This window comes from Aptenodytes forsteri, unplaced genomic scaffold (assembly GCF_000699145.1).
Source record: "Aptenodytes forsteri isolate BGI_AS27 unplaced genomic scaffold, ASM69914v1 Scaffold55, whole genome shotgun sequence".
NCBI classification, from domain to species: domain Eukaryota; kingdom Metazoa; phylum Chordata; class Aves; order Sphenisciformes; family Spheniscidae; genus Aptenodytes; species Aptenodytes forsteri.
The window spans coordinates 12,374,858-12,383,866 of record NW_008796063.1 but is presented as its reverse complement, the minus strand read 5'-3'; the positions used below and the strand labels follow the sequence as shown (position 1 = coordinate 12,383,866).

The following is a 9,009-nucleotide window of genomic DNA, read 5'->3' as shown; positions in this document are numbered from 1 at the left end:
TTTTTTTTTTAATTTTTTTTTTTTTTTTTTAAAACCAAGGTTATCGTCTCTACCTGCTTCCTAAAACCAAGATGTTCTACCTCAACAAGTGCCTCAAGAAAATTATCACTCACTGCTCCAAAACAGCCTGGGTGACAAAAATCTATTAAACATTCCAACCTACAGTAGAAGGAAAGTATTGAAACCATTTGAGAAGTGAAACACGTTACTCCCACAACTTAAAACAGGGTCAATCCTCATTTATCAGAAAGCCTGGTTCATACTTAAAATAATTGACACTAACTCAATTCACTTAGCACTACTACTTCATGGTGTTCATCAACCTGAACCATGAACTCAGCATTTCAGTGCCATTCTGTTGAGCAGGGAGCTGCAAACCCACACAAAAAACACGTCTGAATGATTATTTCTCAAATCAGAACTGGACACTAGCTGTTACCGTGAAGTTTTGCCAAACTCAAACTAGCAGCAAACCAGAATTACTTTGAATCCTGGATATAAGAAAAAGCTTTTACACCCTAAGGACAGACAAGCAATGGAGCAGGTTGTCCAAAGCCTGTGCTATCTCCATGCTTCGACGTTCTCAAGATCAGACTGGACAATACCCTGAGTAACATGGTCTGAACTCATAGCAGACCTTGCTTGGAGCAGGAGGTTGGACTAGATCATCTCCCGAGGTCCCTTCCAACCTGAATTATCCCACGAATCATAACTGAACCCTTCCTTCACATACGCATACGTAGGAACTGGTTTGACCCTGTTCTGCTGAGTGACGTGGCCTTTCCGTTCTTGAGATACTTCTCTTCCCTAACATCTTACCCCACAGCAAAAGAGGTGGAAATAAAGATTTTTATTTTTTTAAACATACTCAGGTAACAGTTCAGCAGCTGTTTTCCTATTCCACCATCTTCTAGAATTTGACATCATTTTTCTGAGTCCTTTTTAATCATTTCTATTACGAACTGCAAATCAAGCTAAGCCAAGGATAGAAAATGACTGACAAGAATACACAATCACAAAGACAACAAAAACAGACACGGTGACAGTCATACTCCCTGAAATTGCCCAGTAATCATAATTTACACGATCAAGTAAGAATCCGGGCTTAAATAGCTCAAGACAATGTTATGAGGAACCAAAAAACAGGAAACACAGCATTAGGAATGCTCCATTAGCTTTAATTTAGGATTTTCCCATACCCGGTCTTTGAAGGGGCCCTACCAGATTAATAAAGGACTATAAATAGCCAACAGTTCAAGCCAGGGATAAACCTATGTAAACACAGCACCTCACTACTTTGTGGTTTGCAGGAATTATTCATCAAGTCATGACCAAAACAAGATGACAAACATCACAGGGTAAGGAAACCATAGGTTAGATTTTGAATCAGACACTGAGGATGATGCTGGAGGATAAACTACCAACGGTTCAGAAATAGTATTTTGCCCCGCATTTTCACTTGATTAAAACATAAGCCAAACACAGCACCTCACTACTTTGTGGTTTGCAGGAATTATTCATCAAGTCATGACCAAAACAAGATGACAAACATCACAGGGTAAGGAAACCATAGGTTAGATTTTGAATCAGACACTGAGGATGATGCTGGAGGATAAACTACCAACGGTTCAGAAATAGTATTTTGCCCCGCATTTTCACTTGATTAAAACATAAGCCAGTAGCAACAAACTACAAACTACCAACGGTTCAGAAATAGTATTTTGCCCTGCATTTTCACTTGATTAAGCAATAAGCCAGTAGCAACAGAAAAACTACAAAGTAAAAATTAAGAATCCAATGGATGCAGCTTTCAAGCAGGTTTTCTCTTGTTTAGTAAGGTGTAACTTAATTCCATGAAACTTCTCGACTTTTATGCTTTGTGATCTTTTGCAATGGGTTTCACAGATAGCGTCCCTAGAGACATTTCCTCATCTGTTAGACAGAAGAAATACTAATGCTTGTAAAAGGAAAAGTGCTAAATTTTATTTACCCAAGACAGCAAGCATGCTCAGAACAGGTCTGCTTCAGTAAACTCATTCAGTATTGTGTCAGTATCTTTAGTGTAAGATATATACACATATACACACACACAAAGGTGCAAATGCCATGTAACTGGTCAACGTTGTAGAAGACATAATCCCTCCATCCCTGTAAAACTAAACAAAATCCCACAATGGAACTTTACAGAGGTGTTGACAGAACAGAATAACAAAATCCAGCGCAAGCGCCTTACTGAGGTTTGGCAGCATTGCTACTTCCAGCCCTTTTGCGAAGTGGATGGTGGCATCATAGAGCTCCAGCAGCTTATTCAGCTTGGTTTCTTGGCCCGTTCTCTCCATGGCAGTGCTGAGGCAGACAGGGATGGAAGGCACCAACGCTCCCAGAGTTTGAATCAACAACACAGTCACAATTTCATGGGGGTTCTTGAAAACCTGTGGTATCAGAAAAGCTATTAGCAAAAGCACGTTATCTCAGAGGAACATGACAGGCAGCAGACAGCAGCAGATAGCTTCCAGAGAGAGCCCCACAACGTACAAACCACATGTCACTGTCTCAGCAAAGGCAGACTGTCCCACTCCAAACTGAGCAGGTCCTGTCTATCCAGGGGCTGATACCACCTTCTTCAGCCCTCCTGAACGTGTGCTGCTGCCCTGCTGGCAGAAGCAGCACCACTTCCCAGGGGCAATCATGCCCACTGTAGTCTCCCTTATGCCCTTGCCACAGAGACCTGGGCTCCTGAAACAGAGGGACTGAAGAGGCAGAACAGTCGAGTTGGCAAATCCTGTCAGCAGAGAGGCAGGCTGCCATAACCAGGGAGTAAAGAGTTGGAGGAGAAAGCAGCAGCCCGACCTGGACTTTTTCACACCCAGCACAGAAAACTGTGCTGGGTGTGTGCTTCTCTCTATTAAAGAATTAATATAGAATTACCTACTGGTGAGAGACGGTGATACACAGATCAAGAAGATGACATTTTGTGCGCTAACAGATCGCAGATTCCTCAGATGACATGAGCTCCCAACCAAAAGGGAACAAAAACAAATTTGAAAAACCTCTCAAGGGATCAAAAAAAAAAACAAAAGAGGTCTGCTAAGACTGCAAGAACCTCGCTGACCCAGCATGCAGAACAGCCTGACTACAAAAGTCTAGGTCAATACATATTTTACTGTTGAAACTGTGCTTGGAATACAGCAACCAAGAAACCAGAAGATAGGTAGAGGTCAAAAACTGAATTCAGCAGAACACAGGCACTATAGTAATTCGAAAAACCACCTGGCAGAAAAGGGCATTTGAAAACAAAGCACTGAGTTTACACAGGTGTGTTGGGAAAAAACACATATATTGGTAAAATATCCAGAAACAGTGCTATATCACGAGCCAAATTACTGGTCAGATAAGCAGAAGTCAGTACTGGAAATGCTAGAAAGACTGTAATCAGCTGAGAACTTTTATTTACATGCACCACCCTTAACTCCGCTACCATAAAATGCGTTACAGCCTTTTATTGTGACTTTTTTGTCAGCTATTCTCTCTCATTTGCTTTGAAAGCTGGGGTCACCATGAGTCTCCTGCAGCAAGGTCGCCATGGATACTGAGTATCATGAAAAAGGTCCAAGAATTCTTCAGAAAGCAGAAGCGACACAGGAGGTTGATTGACACGAGCTTTGTCCCATGTGCCGTTTCTCTCTCACAATCCCCAGTTCCAAGACTATCTGCTAAAACGTAAGCTGACATCTGACCTGCAATTCACATCGAATCATTAGGCAGAAAAAATACATTTCAAGGAAACACTGAGCTCCTTTGCAGTACAGGCCTAGCACTTGCACCAGGCTTCGTAACATGAAGATAAGAATCTCTTACCCTTCATGGATGAAAAACTCTTACAGGCTCAACAATATGAACTTATTTCTTCATTTCACTAAAGGACAATAACTTTTTTGGATCCTACGTTATTCTTGGCAGGAAAAACAAGCACACAGACTCCAATGGGTGATAGCAGAAGCCCTCAGATATCTTACACAGAGTGACATGAATCAGTCCAATATGACCTTGAGGGCCTCCTCCAGGCCAAGTGATAAAGCAATTCAGGCATTTCAAATGTCTTGCAACAGAAGACATTTGCAACACCAACAAATTAGATTTAACTTAAGATACAGATGAAAGCGATAGAGCAGCTTTAATGTCAATAACACAGCAACCTTGCTGTCGGTAGAACACCAGAAATCAAATCTTGTCTGCAAGAGCTGGACAACAAACAGAAAGTAGGTTGCAGGCCCTGTCTTGCATTGATAAGGCACAGAGTATAACTCAAAGAGTGATCACCGGTGAACTATTCAGAGCTTTTTGAGAATTAAGAGAGCATGCTCAATCTCGTCCTCTCCCATATGCTGCACCAATATTAAACTGTCACTGCACCTGTGTGGCCCACTGAAGTTGTGAGTGCCAGGTCCCAAGGAGTGTGTCATACAGTTCAGTCAATTGGCGATTTAAGCTTAAGTCACTTTGGCAAAGATCCTGCCACGCTGCCACCAGCTGCACCTGCAGGGGTAATAAGAACCATTCTAAGAGGAGAACTGACAGTCCACAGATCTAGCTTTTGTTACTTCAAACCAAGAACTTCCCATGCAAAGCACTTTTGCTAAAACACAATGCCCACCCTTGCTCCTCTCTCCAGATTTCAACATAACATTTTGCTATAATTCAGCACCACAGAAGGAAAAGACTTTCAGCACGAAGCTACAGGCTTCTTAGTTGATTCAAAGATTTAATTAACATCGGTATTTTACTCATAAAATGAGACTGTAACTGATACCCCCACATAATAGTTGAAATACTTGGCAAGCCCTAGCCTTGAACTTAATCCTCAAAAGTCACAGTCATGAGAGAAATTTGAGGATCAGGTTATGGCTACAGAACTGTCTGGAATTCCAACTTTTAATCTTACCTGAAAAGAGTTTACAGAAGTCAGCAGCTGGCAAGTTGCAGCAATAAAGTTATTGCTGACATAGCCACATCCAAGAAAAGCAAAGCAAAACTGTAAGGCACAGAGAAATCAAGCAGAACACACATATCCTATGTCTACTGCAGGAAGGAACACAAAGCCCTGAATGGAGAATTACTCTTGAAACATGGGGAGTAACCAAAGCTGTTAAGAGCCAGAGAGAGAGGTCAGAGAACGAAACACGGAAAAGAACAGGTTCCATCCTCCTTTGAACAGGAAAGGTAAAATACATGATGTAGCAGCTCCCCCTACAGTCCTAGCCAAGCAAGAATCCAAATTTTTATTCCTCCACATCAAAATATTGTCAAAATACTTACCTTGTAACATTTATAATAATAAGCAAGAAGCTGGGGCATCCGATCAATTTCAGTGAAGACTTTAACAAACGTTTTTGCCTGATCTAAACAAAACAAAATAATAGAGGCAGTTAATAGTCAGTCTCAAAGCTGAGGGTGAGACATTAGCCTAACTGAGCAAGAGAATTCTTCTTTTAAGGGAGTATGCACAATGGCCTATACAGAAAGACACACTTTCACCTTTTGTTTGCTCATCTGCTCGAACAGGAGCAGAATCGCCTAAAACCCACAAGCAGACAAGAACAGGTAGCAGACACGAGGAATGAATTTAACTTCTTAAATTTAACTTCTTAACCAGCAAATGTATCTAGTATTAAAGACAGATAAAACCAGAGCATTTCCTAGAAGGAAATCATTATTTTCCAGAAACAAGCCGCTATCTACAAAACTAGAACATAACCTCACAAAGTCTTCAGCTTTGCTTTCACCACTCCTCAAACTGACACCTAAGCTAGCTGCCTCGAGACTGACTAATGGCACAGTTAGCTCTTACACAAAGCTTTGAAATCCAAGTTCCTCAAAAGTCTGTTTTGTACTGTAAGGGGGATGACTATAGTTCTGTCCACAAAATACATCTGGGGTTAGAGAAATTAGTAATGAGACCTTGTTTTTCAAACCAGACCCAGAAGACAGATAAACTAGGACACTTGAAGTGCTCTTCATCTGTGGAAGTCACAGAGTACAGACTCTCCGGGGATACGTTTACGGACTTGTATTACATTTAAAGGAGCTGGACTTCAGGAAAAAACATGACTTCACAGTAAACAGAGAAACTCTCTTCAATGGGAAAAAAGCCCATGTCTCCACAAGCCCGGAACAGATTTTGAAAGAGAATGCAAACAGTGCTTAAAGCGAATTATTCTGAAGAGTATGCCCAAGCAAAGCACCTCGTACCAGTAGACCTGCTGCCAGCAGCTTTATTGCACCTATATGTTTTCTTCGGTGGAGAACTCACAGAGCATATGAATATTCAATTTACTTTCATCCTAAGCAGAGAAAATATTCCAAAATGTCATCCTTTGTCTTGAATTTGTCTGTAAAGGGTAATGCACTGCAACAGCAGAGAAAAAAGGCATGGGACCTACTGCGAAGGTAATGAGCACAGTTCAAGAAAAAAGGAGGCTGTGCAAAGAAGGAAAGCCAGAAGAGGAATGGGAGAGCAAAAAAGAGATCTATGCAAAAGATTAAGCACATTTGTTAGAAGCACAGCACATAGAGCTTCTTTCCTCCTCCGCTCCCTCCAGCTGTCTGCAGTCACGCGCCGCTGCGCCTTGCCTTTACGTAGACAAGAACTCCACAGAGCGCTGTGCAGCAAAAGCACCGCAGCCCCAGACCCTCACTGGGACCTCAAGGTGCACATAGATGAGAGGCAACAACCAGAACAAGTATTTTTCAGAAGCCCTGTGACAGTAGGAGAGGGAAGGAGCAGCACAAACAACAGTCCAAAAAGTCAAATTTTCTAAAGGAAAGTTTATAAAACAACTTTTACAAGATAGTAAGGAGTCAGAATGTTTCCCAACGAATTTCCTTCTTGATTACAACACCAAGCGGTAACAGAAATGCCCAGTAGCACTATGATAATGCAAAACCTGAGGCCTTCTGCTTACTTGAGCAGCACTTCCGACTTGGGAAGCATCCATGGCACAACTAAACTATGACAGCAGGGCAGCCCTGCCTCAGCACCTCCATTTCACACACCTACGCGGCCTATAAAAACAGCTCACATTTCCCTTATTTCCCACAGTGGCCACAGGTACACCAAACTGTAGGAAAACCAAAGACGCGCTGGACTGCAGGCAGCTGCAGAGCACATAGCATTTCATGGCATCTGGCTCCACCAGAAAAAGCACGCAACCCAGCACCAGGACATAAACTCCCCACGCAAACATTTTACTTTTTAAAGACAATAAACCCTGCACTGATAGTAAACGACACCGAGCCTTACTGACCTACAGACTGGGAGTTAAAAGCAGCAACAATCTGAGGACTGGCCATGGCCTCTAGTCGGTTCTTCAGAGCCTCAAGATGCACGCACTTCTCGGAGTAATCCGGCGTATCCACAAGCATAGCCAGGCTGCTCTGCATACTTGTTAGTTTGGCCGAAATCACAGACACATCCTGCCACCAGGGAAAGGCAACCCAGTTACCGAACATGACCTTAGAAAGCATTTATACCTGTTTCATTTATACCTTTAAAACAGGTATATGTTTTAAAGTCACTTCAAAAACCTACTTTTAAACCCAGTTTCCCTGGAAAGCTGAAGGCACAAAGACCAAAAAAAATAATGGGGTATCTACCTGTGTTTTAAGCGTCTCTTCAATGTCCGCACTTAACGTGCTCCATTTGTCTGCTTCCTGAAGTGACTCGGCAGCCAACTGCATTCTAGATTTCACTCGGTCAATCTCTACCAGGACCTGAAGGAAAGAAAGAAAAAAATGTCACCCACTGAAACAGAAGATGACTGCCATAGATACTTATATTATGGGAGTTATTTTTGGCTTGGATCTTAAAAAAATGTGTGAAAAGATCATGGCCATTACAAGGAGGAAGGAGTTGGCTGAAAGAGTTAAGAGAGGTTAAATCAACTTCCAAAGTCAAACAACAAAAGGTTAGTTTGAATTCTGGATTTGCACTTTTAGTATCCGCTTTGCCTGAAAAATGCTATGCACCCCAGTTAACGACGGGCAGAAATCTGGGCAGAAATCGGTGTCCCCAGTCAGGTAACTCTGTCTGAACTGAAACACGATTATCTGTTCCTCAGGAAATGCAGACTGCACTAGCCTGTCACTCCCACTTTTCTACTCTTAATGTTTAAAGAAGTGTTTTTGTCTATCTTGAGTTCACAAGATTGTTTAATACAAGCAAGTCTGGAACCTTTAGAATTTCACAAGCTGCGGATAAACGCTACGTAAGACAAGAACCTACCTGCATTGACTGAGCTGTGTCTTCTTCAAATTTCTTGATATCTTCTTTAACAAGGATCATTTGCTCCTTCAGGAATGTTGCCTCCTGTTTCAAGACTTCCACTTCCCGGAGGACTCTGGGCATGTTCTGGAGAGCCTGATGGCTTGTTTCTACAGAAACACCAAGCAGTAGAGCGAGGAGGGGGCCGAGAACCCTCGCGGGACAGAGGGAGTTTTTCAATAGTCTTATATAATCTCCAATACTTAAAAAAACCCCAAACAACAAAGCAAAACACCGAACAACAAAACTTTAGTTATATCTTTAAAACTTAAATACGTACTTTATCACAGAATCACGGAATCGTTTAGGTTGGAAAAGACCTTTAAGATCACCGAGCCCAACCATCAGCCTAACGCTGCCAACTCCACCACTACGCCACGTCCCTCAGCGCCACGTCTACACGTCTTTCAAAGACCCCCGGGGACGGCGACTCAACCGCTTCCCTGGGCAGCCTGTTCCAACGCCCCACAACCCTTTCAGCGAAGGAATTTTCCCCGATTTCCGAACTAAGCCTGCCCTGGGGGGGGCAGCCGTTTCTCAGCGTTTAGAGCGGATCTTTCGGGACGCGGAGACGACAGAAGCGCGGCAGCCAGCGCCGCAGCAGGAGGGAAGGTTAACTGAGGTGCCAAAACCCACACCGGGCCCAGCCCGGCGCGTTCACAGCTCGGCAAAGGGGCGCGCCCGCGGGC

At 42.9% G+C, this 9,009-nt stretch overlaps 1 protein-coding gene across 1 annotated transcript in view; it reads right to left on the bottom strand.

Annotated features, from left to right (window-relative positions):
• COG7 (component of oligomeric golgi complex 7) overlaps positions 1–8,665 on the bottom strand; it is a 21,020-nt gene extending 12,355 nt beyond the window's left edge. The window contains exons 1-7 of the mRNA XM_009286632.1: positions 8,653–8,665; positions 8,282–8,430; positions 7,654–7,770; positions 7,305–7,473; positions 5,317–5,399; positions 4,414–4,536; positions 2,234–2,432 (exon numbers count right to left, since the gene is read on the bottom strand). Coding sequence (XP_009284907.1) covers positions 2,234–2,432; positions 4,414–4,536; positions 5,317–5,399; positions 7,305–7,473; positions 7,654–7,770; positions 8,282–8,430; positions 8,653–8,665 — 853 coding nt within the window. The remainder of the gene's footprint in view (positions 1–2,233; positions 2,433–4,413; positions 4,537–5,316; positions 5,400–7,304; positions 7,474–7,653; positions 7,771–8,281; positions 8,431–8,652) is intronic.
• Positions 8,666–9,009: the final 344 nt, after the last annotated feature.